At 32.5% G+C, this 17,756-nt stretch overlaps 1 protein-coding gene across 1 annotated transcript in view; it reads left to right on the forward strand.

Moving 5' to 3' along the window:
• LOC124354091 (TATA element modulatory factor) overlaps positions 1-17,637 on the forward strand; it is a 66,707-nt gene extending 49,070 nt beyond the window's left edge. Inside the window, exons 15-22 of the mRNA XM_046804297.1 lie at positions 3,590-3,784; positions 5,263-5,462; positions 6,908-7,100; positions 8,209-8,353; positions 8,875-8,988; positions 10,007-10,133; positions 14,368-14,603; positions 17,258-17,637. Coding sequence (XP_046660253.1) covers positions 3,590-3,784; positions 5,263-5,462; positions 6,908-7,100; positions 8,209-8,353; positions 8,875-8,988; positions 10,007-10,133; positions 14,368-14,603; positions 17,258-17,293 — 1,246 coding nt within the window. The 3' untranslated portion in view covers positions 17,294-17,637. The remainder of the gene's footprint in view (positions 1-3,589; positions 3,785-5,262; positions 5,463-6,907; positions 7,101-8,208; positions 8,354-8,874; positions 8,989-10,006; positions 10,134-14,367; positions 14,604-17,257) is intronic.
• The last annotated feature ends 119 nt before the right edge of the window (positions 17,638-17,756 follow it).

The following is a 17,756-nucleotide window of genomic DNA, read 5'->3' on the forward strand; positions in this document are numbered from 1 at the left end:
CTAACCGCAAATGTCGAGATTCTGGGGTTCAAGGGCAATTCGATAGATCTACTGCGGGACATGACTGTTGGAGTTGGTGGGGTTTGTTCCCTAACCTCAGAGGTTCATGCTAGTCTCAACAAGGGTGTGCCACCCCCTGCCTACTTTGACTGGAGAGACTGGTTCGAAGCTGGCCTCCCCTTCTTCCAGGGAGATATGACTTTGAGATTAGTGCCCTAATTCTTCCTTATGGATCTCGATAGGAGGTGGCCCCTACCTCCTAACCTTACCCACCCTGAATATCCTGTCACTCCGGAAGCAGTGCTAAGGTTCTTATAGGACTAAGTGCAATTTATAAGCTTCTTGTCCTAAGAGAAAAAACAAAAAAACTTTCATGTAGTTCAAAATTGAATTTGCAGTTAAAAATAATACTATAATGAAAACTATGAAAGAAATTGAGGGTTGTATACTTTTCTTGGAATTTTCCTTGGTAATATGGTTTTCGTTTAGTAAATCCATGGATGAGGCAGTGTGTTTAAGCTTTTTATTAAGTGTACTGGTATAGCTTAGTTATAAACTTGGTCCAAGTATGCAAATAAATAAGAAATTAAATTTTAGGTGCTAAATAAATTATGAGAAGATACTTTTTCAGAATTTAAAAATATTTGTATGTAACTAAAATTTGTGGAATTATAATAATATGTATATTTTAATAATATTTTCATAGATTCATTTAAAGTAACATGTTCTAAGTAAATAAAATTTGAAAAACTTATGAATATTTACCCCTTCCCAAAAACTGAGTATTTATTAGTGCTGTAAAATATTATAAGGTTTTGATAAAAAGAATAATGATGTAAGTTAATTAGAAATGCCTAACCTGTCTATAAAACATAAGTGTATATTTTGTTCAAAGTAATCATGAATTATTTTTCTCTCTCTTATTGGTTTTTTTCTATCAAACTGTATCCATCAATCAAAAAACTATAAAAAAATATAATTTGCGATTGGGCTATATCACTTAAAATGTTGTGAGTTGCTCATTTCTGTGAGAAGGAATATTCATATTCATATTCTTTATTGCTACAAGCAATAGTTACAGGCAAATGTCAAGAGACAACAAATTTATAATTTAAACAACAGTTAAACAGGTAAAACAAGTTAAAACAAAAATATGTACACACACACACAAAGATGGATTAATATAAACCTGTACAAGCATTAAAGAGTCCTGAATATAATAATATTCTCTATAGATCAATTGTAGTTTTAGATTTCTTCTGAACTTACATGTGCCAGTGAATAAAAAATGCAAAAATTATGAAAGTTAAAAAAGTCTTCTGTTGTTTCATTTCTAATATATTAACCATTAAATCGCAGCATACAGAAATATCCATCCATATTGTCTTACTGTATTTTAGTTTATTATGTACATTATAATTCACAAAAATGGTGCAAATAAGCCAAATTTATACATGTATTGATTTAAGACCATCGAGAAGCAAATTGGATTGTGTGTTGCATGAAAAATCAATCAATCAATAACTAATACTATTCATTTATCGGTATTTCATCGTACAACGCGAGGCTCGGCATGCGGATATAACTGTATGTGTAAAACACAGCCGCCAGTACTGATATAGCTTTTTAAACCAAATTTGTATGTTATTTCTTCTTCCAAGAAATAGAAAAATAAATTGAACTTTGGCAACAGCAAAAAATAACTCTCTAAATGCATGCTAATTGAACCGAGACCAAATTTTCTTCAGCGCTTTAAGAGTTTAAAAAATATACAAACAATTTTATATTCTACACCTATCTTATGTCTCAAAAAATTATATTCTACATAAATACATAAATTATATGTTTTTCAGCAATATATTTGTCATATTTAACATATTCCCAGTTTTTTTCTAAAATTTAAAGTATGCTATCTTTTGAGGGCAAACATAATTTCTTTGAAAAATTGTTACAATTTGTTTTAATGCAAATGTTGAGTTAGCTCCATTTCACCTTCCGATTCACAAATATGATAAATATATAGCTAAAAAATATATAATTGATGTATCTTATTTTATGCAGAATATGTTTTTTGGAGATATTCATAAGAAATGTAAAAAACTTCAAAAAATGTATTTATACATTCTAATATATTATTGATTTTAAAATAGTAGGAAATTAATTTAAAATGTTTAAAAAATTTTTATAGTATATTTGGAATGAACATCATTCAGGACATAATATTAGATAAATCTACAAATAAAAATGTTTTACTATATAATACATTATTAATAAAACTACAATGATTTATAGTCCAGGTATTTCACTTATCACAACATAAACACTGTTATATTTAAAACACTGGCTACACTTACACAGCTAGAACAACACTGTTTAGAGTGGCAAAACACAGGTTATAGGAGACAAAAAAAAATACAGCTCGGTATACAAATCAGCAGCTGTTACAACTCTTGAATCTAAATGCACAATGCTGTACACTTTGTACATTGAGTTTCTATTCTACAATCCGGCACAAATACAAAAAAAAAACATATGAAAGATTTTTACACTTCTTCACAATCGTACTAACCGTGTCTGCTTGTGAACGAATACTTATGAAGAGGCAGATACTTACTGAATAAACATTTGATGAACAAGGATTATTTTCATTGAAGTTACATGGTTGTTACAGTGATTTCAGGTACTTATAAAATATATACAAACATTGAATAATTGATATGTTTATGCACATTTAAGATTGTCCACAGTTTAAAAGTGTAGTTTTACCTATACCAGTTTTTGTACAAAACATAATTAGGCCTACCTATGAGATTTTGTAAAATGTCAAAGATGTTTATTTTGATAAATATTAAACTAAATTATATTGCAACAAATAAGACAAATAAAATTGGCCTTTTTTTACAAATAAATAAAATATATTAAAGGAAATTTACATGAATGTGAAGTAACGAAAACTAATTTAATAAAAGTGGGAATTTGAGATTAATATTGAATTTAAGCTTATAAATTAAATGGGAGTGTTTATATATGATGGCATGAATAATATTAATGAATGGATTTAATGACATGATAAAATTAAGTAATAAATTAAAAATAGAATTGGTGATGAATAAAATATGTAGGCTACAGTTAAAATTAGGTGAAATGTGAATAGATACAAAACATACTTCGCCTATTAATATTAATTGGTTAAAATTAAATAACTTAAAGCAATAACATAGAGAAAATTAAAAATGAAATAAATAAAATCAATAATAAATAAATTAATAAATCAATAATTTATTAATTTCATTAATACATTTATAATTAAATTAATGAAACCACAAATTATATAGTTCTTACAGAGTTTTATATCATCAAATTACATTTGTAAATAAAATAAAATTAGGTCAGAAATGTTCAACCTTGCAATTGGCAAGTGACTTTTTAGGTAAGATGTTTCTGACATTGCCGCTTGGAGGGTGAAGATGTTTCCTGTGAACCTCTATGGAACAAAAAAGTGTGTTTAAACATTTTCACATTCAGACTTGTAACTAAGAGCTCCTCAACACTGTCAATTCTTGTCACATGTTTCTTATGTTTGTGGCAGGGAGGTGACGGAGGGGGCAGAGCGTAGTGCGCAGCTGCAGATTCAGCTTGCGGAAGCAAGGGCGGCTGCAGAGACAGATGTGAGACAGAAGCTGGAGGCTGAATGGACCGAGACTGCTGAACAGCGGGACCAGCTTGAGAGTGAAGTGCAGCAGCTGAGAGAGCGGCTGGATCAGCAGATGGAGCAACACGATAGGTATACAGAACTTAATTAAACTAGTAATCCAATAATTGTAATTTTAAATTGATTCATTTCTTCTTTTACTAAAATAAGTCACTTTTACAAGATATATTCATTAATGATTGGTGAATGCAGAATTTTCAAATTCGATTCCGATTCTAACCAAACAATTTCCGATTCTTGAATTTTAAATCCTAAAACCTTTTTTTACTTAAATATAATATAAACAACATCATCATCAATCTAATTCTGTCATTCTTAAACCTTAGGAGACTGATAACACAAGTAATTCAAGAATACCATCAAAACCTCTATTTTAAAGAGATTTGCAGAGGTTCAGAGAACTGGCTATATTTTAAGAACAAAGTCAAATCCCTTATCTTCCATTTTAATTTGATATATTAAATATGGTAATTAGATACATTATAATATGCTTCTAGAAAATAAGCTTTTAATCTGATAAAAATGGGCATAGATTTGTATCACTTACAAATATGTGTGGCATTGCTTAAACTTAAACATATAAAATAGAAACCACAAGCAAAATATTATTTACAAAAGCACGATAATTTAGTAATTGGATTATCTATCTATGGTTGTTTTTATAAACAAAATACAATAAAACTTGTTTTAGTGATAGGTAATAGGCATACAAACGATCAGCTGTTGTCCGCATACAGATGCAGCAGACTGGAGCCAATTTACAAAAATAAATAGGAAATACTAAGTGCAAGCAAAATATTACTTACAAAATGAAAATTTGAGAACTAGGTTATATGTTTACGGGTTTTCAAACAAAAAGTATGATAAAACATGATTTTGTGATCAGTTAATTTGTGTAATGCTGATTAGTTCTTATCCGTGAGTAAACGCAGCAGTCCTCGGGCGGTGTATGAACGTAAATATAAAAAATGCTAACTGAAAACAAAATATTATTTACAAAAGCATGATAATTTGTTACTCAGGTTATGTCTATATGCATTTTCATAACCAGAGTACAATAAAATTACGTTTTCACGATTGGTAATTTGTGTAAAGCTCATCAACTGTCACCTGCAAATAAACACAGCCCACTCAAGCCATTAGGTGAACATAAATATAGAAAATACTAACTGCAAGCAAAATATTCAGAAATAACATATTTAGAAAATAGGAAGCAATTTGTCAAAATTATTCATATAATAATACTCATTTATTGCCATTAAATACAAGTAAATGTACAATATACATTGTCAAAATTACTTAACCTATACCAAGGTTACAGGTGAAACTGATGAGCAGATTGGAGGATGCACATAATGATGTTGCCTAAAGTGTGATTGCAACTGTGCAGTCACTAGGACTGATGTATCTCATGTCTACAGACAGGTGCAGGAGATGCGAAGGGAACAAGCAGAATTAGTGCGAAGACTGGAGGCTGCCGGTGCTGTGGTTGAGGATGTTGCACAGAGTGTGAGTGCAGTCACTAGGACTGATGTATCTCATGTTTACAGGCAGGTGCAGGAGATGAGGAGGGAACAAGCAGAATTGGTGCGAAGACTGGAGGCTGCCGGTGCTGTGGTTGAGGATGTTGCACAGAGTGTGAGTGCAGCCACACAGCCATTGGTTAGACAGATAGACTCACTGACATCAGCACATTCGCAGGCTCAGGCTACCTGGGAGCGACAAGAACGCAAACTTCTACAACAGATGAGTCAGTATCTAAGCTGTAACTGTATTGAACCACGATTGGTTGATTCATTTTTAACAACACTTATTGGCTGGTTCATTGTTAATCAATAAAGTTGAAACTATTAGCCTAGATATGTATCAAGCTTAGCTGTACACGATTTTAATGAAATATATTTTATATACTAATCTAAAAATTTTTTTATGATCATAATCATTTGAGATGTAATAATAAGGGAATTTATCGTATATGTATTTACTTTTAAAGCACAATTTATTTCAATAACGTACAAAACGAATGTAAAGTTTTATTAGTCAAGGTGTAAAGATTGTGGGAACAGCACAAGGTAGTAACAACTGACAGTCAAGATGAGGTTTGCTGGTACGTCAACTAATGTTAGCAGCATTTTGGTTTTTATTATGTTGTCAATTTATTTAGCTGTTAGAATATGTAATAATTTTTTGGTAACGGTGTATTTTAGACATAACTTACATTGAAAATCGTTCAACTATTGTGCAATTCATAGACAAGCTTTACATTCTGTTTATGGTGGAAATGTTTATTTTATGATTGAAAATAGGTTTTAGTTTTGTAAACATCTGATGTTGGCTTAATCCTATGCACTCGAAGGCAGTATTTATAATTTGTCCTTGGAGCTCTACTGGTCGCAGCTATTTTCTTGGAAGCGGGGATTAATTTTCTACGTAATTTTATCTCAGCTCATATGTCCAGCTATACTGGCCAAGATATAATAAGTCCATAGCTTGTAAAGCCAGCACTACTGGCCACTAAACATAGCAGTTAATTTATAATATTGTATTTGTTTTATAATGAATGTTGAGTACTGAAACCTATTGAGCAGCTTTATTTTAAAGTAATTTTTAAGTAAAGGATTACATTTTATTTTGCCTGTAATTCTTCTCTAAACATTGACTGTGCAAATAAGACGAATGACGTGTAAGGGGCCTATATACACGGAAGTGATAGAAGGGATAGAAACCTAGAAAATTTTACTAGAAAATGTGTGCTGACTATTCTTGACTATACATAGGTATGTATTTAAAAAAGTTTTATTCCATAGAAAAATGTAAAACAGTTCATGTATTGAGTATAACATAACTGTAAAGGCCTACTTTACAACATTGATAAAATTATAAAAATTTAGTATAAGAGAGAAATGTACCAACTCGAGAGTTCTGTCACAAATGAATAAAGAAACTGATGTGCATATAAAGAAAGAAATTTGCATACATTTGTAACAGCTGATGCATACACCACCCTCACCTCTGATCTATTTCAGCTGTTAATTCAATTTTTATCAGCCGCTTTTAAAACATTTTGTTTAAAAGTTTAAAACTGTAGTACAGTGCTTATATACATCAATTTTAAAATTAAAAATTAATCCTTTAAAAAAAATTAATGTTTTTCACAAGTGCAATTGATAAGTTATTAATGGTGGATATATACAGATGAGCTGCAGACTCGTGTAGCAGGACTGGTTGAAAGCGAGCGAGCAGTGCGGGAGCAGCTGGTGGCCGGTAACACTCGTTGCACTGCGCTCGAGGCTAGACTCGCGACTACACTGCACGACCTGGAGACTGTGCAGGCAGAGTTGTACGAGACCAGGCAGAAACTGAAACAACGGGATCAGGACAGTAAAAGGTTGATAAATCATTGCCATTTTATTGTTTATACTAAAATACATGAACATCATACCACTGGAGATAGTAAGTTATTATTTCATTGTTGTAGAATACGAAAAACTCTAATTAGTTCACTTTAATGTTTGTTCCCAATCATGAGGTAGGTTTATAGCAGTTTTGGATGTTATAGCAGTTTTGGATGTTTCCTGAGATTTATAAATTGTAAGGATAAGGAGAGAAGATCAGACGCCATCCTGAGGGAAGGGACTCATGAGCAGAACCAATCTACTCATCCTCAGACTCGAATGCAGTCTTCACCTTCTCTCATGGTCAGTGTGAACCCACTTTGAGACAGCCCCATAGAATTCACACCTATAAATACCACAGAACAGTTTAGGTCCCATCATGATAAACAATGAGCTCAAATTAGTTCCGGCATCAGCTCTTTTGTTCCAAGAGACCCCCTCATGACCCAGCAGATGTCACATTCTTGATTCTCCCAAAAGAAGAAACAACTTGATAAGAATCCCAGACAAGTTTGGAGTTAAGCACACAAGAGTCCAACGCCTTCAATGCTGCCTGGCTATTTGTTAAAATGCTAATCATCTTACTCCTGTAGGTAATCAAATATTCTCACAAGCACATTCCATAATGGATGTGACTTCTGCCTGTTAACCATGGGATAAGGACCCATAGGGACTATCAGCTCCCTACATGGTCTTACTCACAAAATCCCAGTACCTGTGCCACTTTTTCTTTTAGAGCCATTCGTAAACCATTCAAGCATTGGTGAAAAAAGGTATTTTCCTCTGATCAAGCCTCCCTAGAAGGTATCATAACCCTGAAGGGTTAGTTGAAAGGAAATCAGAGATCATGTGCAAAGGATTTTCCTGAATCAGGATGCTAACTTATTAGTGCCCACTGTTGTAGCATGAGGTTGACCAAAGTCCTACTTGATGAAGACAGTAGTCACTTCTCCTAACCATAGCAATTCCCTCAACGAATTCTAATAACCAAAAATATGTTATAGGAGTATGGTACAATTTTATATTGAAAATCATTATTTCATATTTTACAAATATGTCTAATGTACTATAAAAATGACAATTTCTGTTGTATGACTTTAGGCTAGGGGAGGAACACGAAGCAGTGGTACGGCAGTTGAGAGCTGAGATCGCAGAGAGAGAGAGGGAGACAAAAGGTTTGGAACAACAACTGTCAGTGGAGCGAGCAGCTTTGGAAGCGGAACGACGCAAGATAGCATCCATCCAGGTCGGTGCACTTCTAATCACATAAATCATCAATCAAACTTTCTGTATTAATAGTGACCCTAGTAAATATGCTAGTTATCATAGGAAAACAGAGTCAAACAACAATGAGCAAGGCTGCTCATTGATAGTGAGGGCTTTTTAACACTAAAGCCTCCTTTACCGTTAACTTATAAAATTGACCTCCACCACACAACCACATATAAATGCTTCTGTAGAGTGTGATCAGTGGCAACTCAATGAACCATGTAAATAATGAATGAGTTGAGAACTTTTAAGGAGGGATTACCAATCGAAATTTAGGCAGCAAAATAAAAGCCAAAAGACCTTGATTAGTTGAAGAGATTTGTCTTTACGGCGAGAGGTAAGTTAACAAATACCGTATCCATTATCAGACACCATTAATTGTTGTAAAATATTATAATGTATGTAGCTTTGTGATTTTGATATTTGTACAAGTAAAAATAATGTTACTTCTAAGACTATCATACAAATTCATAGTATTAATGATTGTTCTGTTATCAGGAACAAGCTAGAAGAAGGGGTCCTTCCCCTCCTGCGTCTCCTCCATCTTCTCCAACCCTCAGTCTGGGCAGAGTCTCTGTGGCTGACTCCATGTCCAGCAACATCTGGCCTAGTGTGAGTATAGTATATAAACACATGGAAGTATTGTTATCATATTAGATGGTAACACTCTTAGGTAATCCACAGCTACATAGGTAATGTAAAAAAACGTCAATTGGAGATAATTTATTGAATTAAAAATACAAACTTCTATGGAAACATCCCAAAGTAATTTAATATGCCTTAAAGAGTCTTTTGAAAAATCCTGTATTTAGCGATAAATTTATTAATAAAATAAAAAGCCCCAATTATATTTTTAAGAATAATAACAAAAAGCTAATTTTCTGAGGAAACCAAATTTTTGTTCATTCCACACTCTAAAAGCAACAGCTTATTTATCTTCACAAACACACAAAACATAATTTGGCAACATACTGTCTTACATAAGCTGAAAAATCATTAATTATGCTACAGATTCTGAAGAACAAAAGGGGAAACAAACTCAAAAATCATGTTGGAACTGGCAAGTTCAGTAACCCATGTACTTATTAACCCTTTAACAGCTTTTGCCAAGTTAATTCGCTGCTGATTTATTACAAAAAAAGGGCCACTGTGCTTACTACGAGTTAATTCCTCATACAACAATGACCCGTTTTATTTTGATCCATGACGGGTGGCAATTCGCCTAGCAGGAAAACAGCAAAATAAATAACAGTACATACTTCACTGTTTTACAGCTAGATGGTGTGGTCAGACAATCTTACATTGAGACTTATTCAATCATTTAAAATACCTATGACAAATTCAACAAAAACAGTCAAAAAGGTGAGTTCTTTTTTGCAAATTTGTTGCGTAAAAATAGAAATAAATGTTGTATTTATCTGTAATTAAAACTGACTAATAGCTTTTTTTAATGCTTAATTTTTGTTTGTATACTGGCTTAATAAAAGAAAGAAGGAAGTAAAAATACTAAAAATTGTAAAGATAGAAATACTATTATTGCCTATTGATGCCATTGCATTTCTTTAAGCAATTACAAATAAAGACTATTGTTCATAAAGTACAGTGTAACTCAATACATAACTTTTTCCAGTTTGGAGATGATGTGTTTGAAACGGGTTCTGCGAGTGGGAGATTGTCCAGTGTGTATGACAGTCTCCGACCAGGCAATACCACCTCACTATTGGAGGGACTGCAGGCTCAGCTAAAACAGAGGGACGGTAAGTTTAAGCCACTAATATGAACAATATTCGTAACTAACTAAACAATAAAATATCCAGGCTCACCAGATCATTTTTAGATATTAGGTTACTATATCCAGACCCTGAATATTTAAAAACGAAAATCATGTTTGTGCATGCTGAACTTTTCAGATACTAAATTTAGTCTACAAATCATACACAATCTCTTGACTAAAAAAAACCATTATGTCCAGAACTCATTTTTTGTGCTGGTATTGAAGAATTTTCCAAATTATGCTCTTCCTCTTCTTCAGGTGATTTTGTATGTTCCTCAGATTCCTCTCCATAAAAATAAAAGCTTGGCTCTTCAAATGCTGACTGCTCACCATCCATTCTTACTACAGCTTTACAGATCTTCTGCACAAACCATTGTTTTTTATTTTATTGTTAAGGTGCATCCCGTGTCTTGTATGAAGTTGTCTATCCGCTTTGCTAGCCTCCACCAAAGGTAAATGTTCGAGTCCATCACATAATATTTTTAACTCACTATTAACCCTTAATGTTTCAGCATAAATACAGAACCAGCTGTCCAAATAATACTTGTTAGGTAGATCTATAAGGACAACCTTTGACGTTTATAATTCTTCAACCTGTTACTTACAATGTTACGACATCATTCGTGCCACAGGAGATCACTAAAATACCCTTGAATTTAACTTCTTCCCTTCAATGTTATATGGATTTAAACTTGAGCAGCATGACCTCCCGGCTTGATAAAACCATGGGCCTCATATTTCTTTACATGTTGGTTTAGATTCCATGCTAAATCTTTTCCATGACTGCCAGCTAATAACAACATTCTTTTATGTCCTATTGGTTCTGTTCTATCAGATCCTTCCTTATCATGATGAATACTTGCTTGATCATCTGTAAAGCTGAGTACGTCAAATGGATTGCATGTTTCTATAGTATTTTGTGAGCAGGTTATATATTCTGTGACACTCTAGCATTCCTTGCACACTCAGAACTTTATTTTTCTTGCATTTATAAACCACTGAGATCGTATTGTGAAATCACTGTTGGTAGTTAAGTCACAATCTGGTATTCTGTTTGATAGAGTGACACCAAGGGGTGGGAATCATTGAGGACATTACTAAACCATGTTTATCATCATATGTTACTTTCCCCTGTAATTTCTCATTGTCTTTCTGCAATACATTAATTGTGGCCTCGAGAGATTTAATAAAAGATAAAACATTTTGTAGTTCATTTTTGTACATTGTATATTTCTTACAAAACATTAATTTTTTCATGCTATTTTTTAAGTCCTCTTTCTCTCATCTTCAGCTTGATAAATAATTACTTATTTTTCTTCCACTAACACTTTTAATTTTTTCAAAAGAGTTTGTTATTTTCATTTTTTCATCTTCTTTGTGTTTTAATTTTTTTTTTAGCTCTTTGACAAGTTCATCTCTTTTAATTATTTCTTCTTTAAGTTCAGATTCTTGAGGTGATTTCCTATTTTTTATTTCGTACAATTCTTGTTTCAAATCCTCATTTTCATTGAGTAGAACTGTTCCTATTTCTGTCGCCAATGTTAGGGAATATTCCAATTCAGGATTATTTACTTCTACCACATTACTGTATAATTTTCCTTTTATTAATTCCTGCATACAAAAGGGACATTTCCACACTTTTATTTTCCTTTTGCTCAAACTTTTAACAGCTGAGTAAGACAAATTTATACATCCCAAATGTAGCCAATTGTTACAATGACCTGTACAAAGCATTCCTCCATGCTTTACGATCCGACCACATTTTCCACAACTGTCATTGTTAAGATCAGTTGATCCATTGCATTACAAATACTAATTATATAATTACAATCTTCCCTTCACAATATTACAATGTTGCTCAGCACTTGAATTTATATATGATAATATATTTATTTATTTTCTATCTTTATTGAAAAATGAATTAATCAAATATAATTAAAGATTCACACTCAGTTCAGTTTGTGTATATATACAAAGTATATAAGTTATTTTTCCTTTTTATTGCAAGATTTTGTCCAACCAGTTGATATTAATCAAATAATCAATTTATAAGTCAGTTTAAAGTGTGAAGAAACATATACAAATTATTGTAGAAAAATATAAATAATTTTTTTTTTTGGAAATGGACAATCCAAAAAATCCACAAATAAATAATTTTGTGAATCAAAAGTTTGAACTTATACCTGTTGGAATTTAACCTGGAATCTTGAGAGTACAAATTCTTAGCTTTACCACTCACCTATCAAGCCTGATATCCTGGTGACTGATAGAGGTGCATTAGGCTGATCACTCCAATGATAATCTTATGAGATAAGTTTAGTCATATAAACAAGGCAAAGGTCAGTTCTGATCACTTCATTATCAGTCCTTATCTCAATACTCTTATCTGCTTTAGGAAATAGATAAAAATGTGAAAATAATTATGAAAAACTTAAATTTAGCACCTTCTGGGGAAATTCTTAAAAAATAAACAATGTAATAATGATGTGGGTTACTTACTGATCACTTTTATATATAATTTATATAATAATTTTACAGAAAACCCAATTATATTAATCAGAAAAGAAAATGCAGATCTTGCACACGACCTGAACTACTGGACTCTCAATCTCCACTAAAATAAAATCTGGATATTAATTTTTTTCTCATAGATAATGTTCATTGTAAGAATTAGTTTGTCATTTCTTTAATAATTATGTTAAAATAATAACATACCTTGAATCTTGTAATTACACCTGAATCTGGTATGTTTATATGTACTAGTACTGACAGTTGAGCTTCAGTTGAGTGCTGTCATCACTCTGTACATACATATTTGATCAAATCTGTTAATATTAGGGAAGCTTTTGCTTTCTTCAATACTTCTGTACATTTTAACTTTTAAATCACAATGAGCTGTAATTATTTACTGCATTTTGCAATGTAAAACATTACTGTTTAGATTTTTTGTCAATTAAGGTTAGAAACATAACATTATAAACAATTGTTTTTATTAAAGACCATATTTTATTTTTTTTTTTTCTGAACATGTTCAGATTTACTGAATTTTTGGATTAGTTGGGTTTGGATTAGGGAACTCTTTCATACTTTATTATATTTTCTATACTTTATTATATTTCTACAATTTTATATGCTTCATAGAAGTTTGCCGCCTGTGTCTTCAACCAGTTGGTAACATTTTCTGTCAGCTCTTCGTCATTGTTGAAGTGTTGACCGCAAAGGAACGACTTGAGATGTAAGAACAAATGAAAGTCGCTAGGAGCGAGGTCAGGGCTGTACGGAGGATGGTCAAACACGTCCCAGCCAAATCTTTGTAGGAGGTGTTTCGTCACATTTGCAATATGTGGTCATGGGTTGTCTTGAAGAAAAATAACACCTTTGGATAGCAATTCTTGGCGCTTATTTTGTATTGCGCAGCGCAATTTCCTAAGTGTCTCGCAATAAACATCTGCTCTGATTGTTTGACCATGTGGTAAGAAATCGATGAATAAGATGCCTTTCCAGTCCCAGAAAACTGTACACATAAGTTTTTGAGGTGTCAAGATTTGTTTCGCCTTAACCTTTGCTGAGGATGAAGTGTGCCCCCATTCCATTGATTGCCGCTTACTTTCATGGGTGTCGTAAGAAACCCAAGTTTCATCTCCTGTGACTATTTGTGTCAGAAATTCTTCGCTGCCTTCATCATAACGCGTCAAAAACTGAAGTGCACTACCCATCCGTTTTGTTTTGTGTTGCTCAGTAAGAATCTTTGGTACCCATCGTGAGCAAAGTTTACGAAATTTCAGTTTTTCGGTAACAATTTCATGATATTGATGGTGAGATTTGAGGAAATTCCATAGCGAGGGCACTAATTGTAAACTTGCAGTTTTCCTAGATCTTGTCATTAATTGCGTGAACCAGTTCTGGAACCAAAGATGGACACCCACTTTGTTCTTCATCATATACTTCACTATGTCCTTCATTGAACTGTCGGACCCATCTTCTCACCATTGAATCACTCATCGCATTTTGTCTGTAAACTTTAGAAATTAACTATGAAATATACTGTGTTAAGAAAAAAATAATCTATAGAAAAACACCAGGTGAATAGTCAAAATAATAACAATAATAATAATCACTTAAAACCACAGTAAGATTAATTTCCTTCCACACTAAAAAGTCTTATAATATACTTTAGTTTCAATTCAGTTTAATCAGCATTTGATGTGCCCGTACAGGTGAGGTACATCAGTTGCAGTGGGAGCTGTCGAGACGAGACGTAGAACGAGCAGCACTCAGCAACGAATTGGCAACCCTGACAGCACAGGTGGAGATGCAGGATAAGCAGTTGGCAGCACTGGGCAACCTGCGGACTGAGTACGATGCATTGCTGCTGCTCTATGGAGAAAAGCTGGAAGAAAGCCAAGAGCTCCGCATGGACTTGCAGGACGTTAAGGATATGTACAAAACTCAGGTTAGTTGTAATTGGGATTTGCCTCAGGTTTCACTAATAACTTTTGTAGTTGTGCAAACCTCTCGTCAAACAGAATGTCCACAACAAGTTACACTCTTGTTATTATAACTGTTCTTATCTCATAAAAGGAATTATCTTTCTATATATTGATCTATGGAGAGGACAATTTTTTAACATAAAAATGTGTTAAACATTTTAAAATTTCTAAGATAATTTAGCAAATTATTCACACATAATCTAGAGCAGATCTCTCTCTCTCTCTCTCTCTCTCTCTCTCTCTCTCTCTCTCTCTCTCTCTCTCTCTCTCTCTCTCTCTCTCTCTCTCTCTCTCTCTCTCTCTCCCTCCCACACTAAACACAGCTCCTAGTAGTTTTAGTTGACAAAAGGATTTTACAATTATCATTAAATTCACAGAGATACAATAGACATTGTCAGATGTATATAGTAATTATTTACTAACATACTAATGAATGTTATATCACAGTTATAATTATTATTTTCCTTTAGAAAATGTTGTTTAATAGATAGACTTCAGAATATTAATAAATTAGAAATTAACACTTTGAATCCCGTGTTCTTAGTAATAATTATATGTGCTGTCCCAGCCATTTCAAGGGTTTTTTAGTTAAATTGTAAAAAAATTGTAAGTTATAGTTTCTTAGAAACCAATATATGAAATTAAAAAGCAGGAAAATATAAATAAAACTATTAAAAATGTTACTTACCTTTTTGAAGTTAATACAAATCTTGAGTCCATAAAAAGTGTGTAAAATACTGAAGAAAAAAAAAATTTGAACATAACGCATAAATTTATTTGCACATTTTTCTTCTTGACTATTTTCTGCTAACCATAACATATTACACATCAAAATAAAGCCAAGAAGTTGTAGTTCAAATATATGTATATATATATATATATATATATATATATATATATATATATCCAAGTTAAATATATCAACTTTTTTTAAATTAATGAAAATGTTGAGTCCATAAAAAGTGTGTAAAATACTGAAGAATAAAAATTGGAACATAAAGCATAAGTTTGTTTATAAATTTTTCTTAATGATTCTTTTCAGCTAACCATAACATAACACATCAAAATAAAGCCAAGAAGTTGTAGTTCAAATATATTTATTTATAATCAAGGTAAATAACACAGATGAAAAGTTGAATAGAGAGAATGTAGTCCTATTTACAAGTAGTTAGCTTTAGTGTGAAATAATTTGAAACATTCAGGAAGGCAGAGGGCAGTGTCACACTCTGGGCAAAACCACACAGTTTCTTTTCTTCCAGATTTGCCTGTGGTTTGTTTATTTTTCTCTGAACAAACTTTACACACTCTTGTTGGATGGACCTTCTTATCAGTCGGAGGAATTTTCTCGGGAAAATGTCTGCCTGTAAGTCTGTAAGTCAGAATCTGTATTATACAATGTATCAACGATAAGCTTCGTTGTTTTTGGGATCCAAAAATTCACTCATTTTACACGTGTGAGTTGAATAACATAATAAAACAACACTGAGCAACACAAAATCCTAATTGTATAAATAACTATAACTAAAACAACTTTTATTTCACTGTAAAACACAGAGCGAATAGACGTACAAAGAGTACAGATGCCACGGCACGGCACTAGCAGACAAATACGTAGTTCTTGATTAATGTATGATAAATAACATAATAAAAACTATAACTGAGCACTCCAAATACTAATTTTATAAACAACTGTAGCTAAAATAACTTATAATTCACTGTAAAACACAGAGCTAGTGTAAACAGTGCAGACGTCACGGCACCAGCTAACAACTGCGTAGTTGGTGACTCTGCGTCGTATCAGCTGTTTGTTATACAATTTCTGTTATAATATTTTTTTTGCTTTTAACCGTTTATAAATAATCGAAGACTAATAAAATTAGTCTAATATGACTTGCTAAACATAACACGACCTCTAAAAACGTCAGTAATGCGAATTACCAGTCTCCACGAACTAAAAATAGACTGCCCGGCCTGAGCTCGGGCTTGGGTCATTGACGATATTGACACAGCCCGGCCTGAGCTTGGGTTTGGGATTCAAAGTGTTAATTAACAACTATTTAGAAACTAATTGGTAATTAATCTTAATTAATAATTCTTCACTATTTTGTGTGTATTTTTAAAACGTACATGAGTGTAAAGGTTTACCAAAATAGAATATAAAATTATTGAAAATTATGCAATTTAAGTCACCAAAGCTTAAGCTTTACTCTTACCTGGAACCATCTACCTTGTTTGTTCGTCAAACGGTCAGAATAATCAACTAATGCACAATAAAGTTCATTATAATCCATTTGACAAATACTAAAACTTAGTAGAGAAATTAAAACCTATTTATGCTATCTATGAGGCAATGAGATGATACAAGTAGTCTAGCATTGATGGCACGGCATAGCCTGCTCCTATCCGAGTTGCTAAAATGTATTCTTTCTCTTGTAATACTTTGAAAAGTTTGCAGACTGGCATTGAAAAAATTTCTTGGTTTCTTGTATTATAAGAAATGTGCGTTTTATGAACTGTAGATAATAATACAATCAAATGTTTGTGAAAATGTGTTCATGCTACATAAAAATTTATTCTTATACTATAGTAAAGTTTTGTTATCCGTTTGTGTTTACAGATTGATCAGCTGTTAAAGAAAGAACCGAACTCGTGATGTGTCGTGTTCTGACGCAATGCCGACTGTGATATCAGAATAGATTCCTAACCAAATACAAGTACTATACAAGCGTTCCATTCACTGTATGCTATACCAGTATGAACATTTTTATTGATTGTATTGTGTTTATAAGTTGTTGATTTTATTGTCACATTGTTATTAAATAAATAAGGTTGGTGGGATTGGTGCAAGACACATATCAGATTGTTGACTAGTAATATTTATGGTTTTGTATGTTTGTACAGTTTTGATCGTTTGCACAATATTATTTAAGTCAAGTACCATTGGTCTGTTAACATATGTATGCGTCCTGCAGGTAAAATCCACCAACATAGTAAGTAGATGAGTGTATTTTATTTATTTTACTTCCACTTTGCCATTATTTTAATAAATGAGGTTTTTATTTAAGATAGATAAAGTCTCGATTCCTAACGGAATTGAGAAATCTAAGATTCTTGAT

This window comes from Homalodisca vitripennis, chromosome 2 (assembly GCF_021130785.1).
Source record: "Homalodisca vitripennis isolate AUS2020 chromosome 2, UT_GWSS_2.1, whole genome shotgun sequence".
Taxonomy (NCBI): Eukaryota; Metazoa; Arthropoda; class Insecta; order Hemiptera; family Cicadellidae; genus Homalodisca; species Homalodisca vitripennis.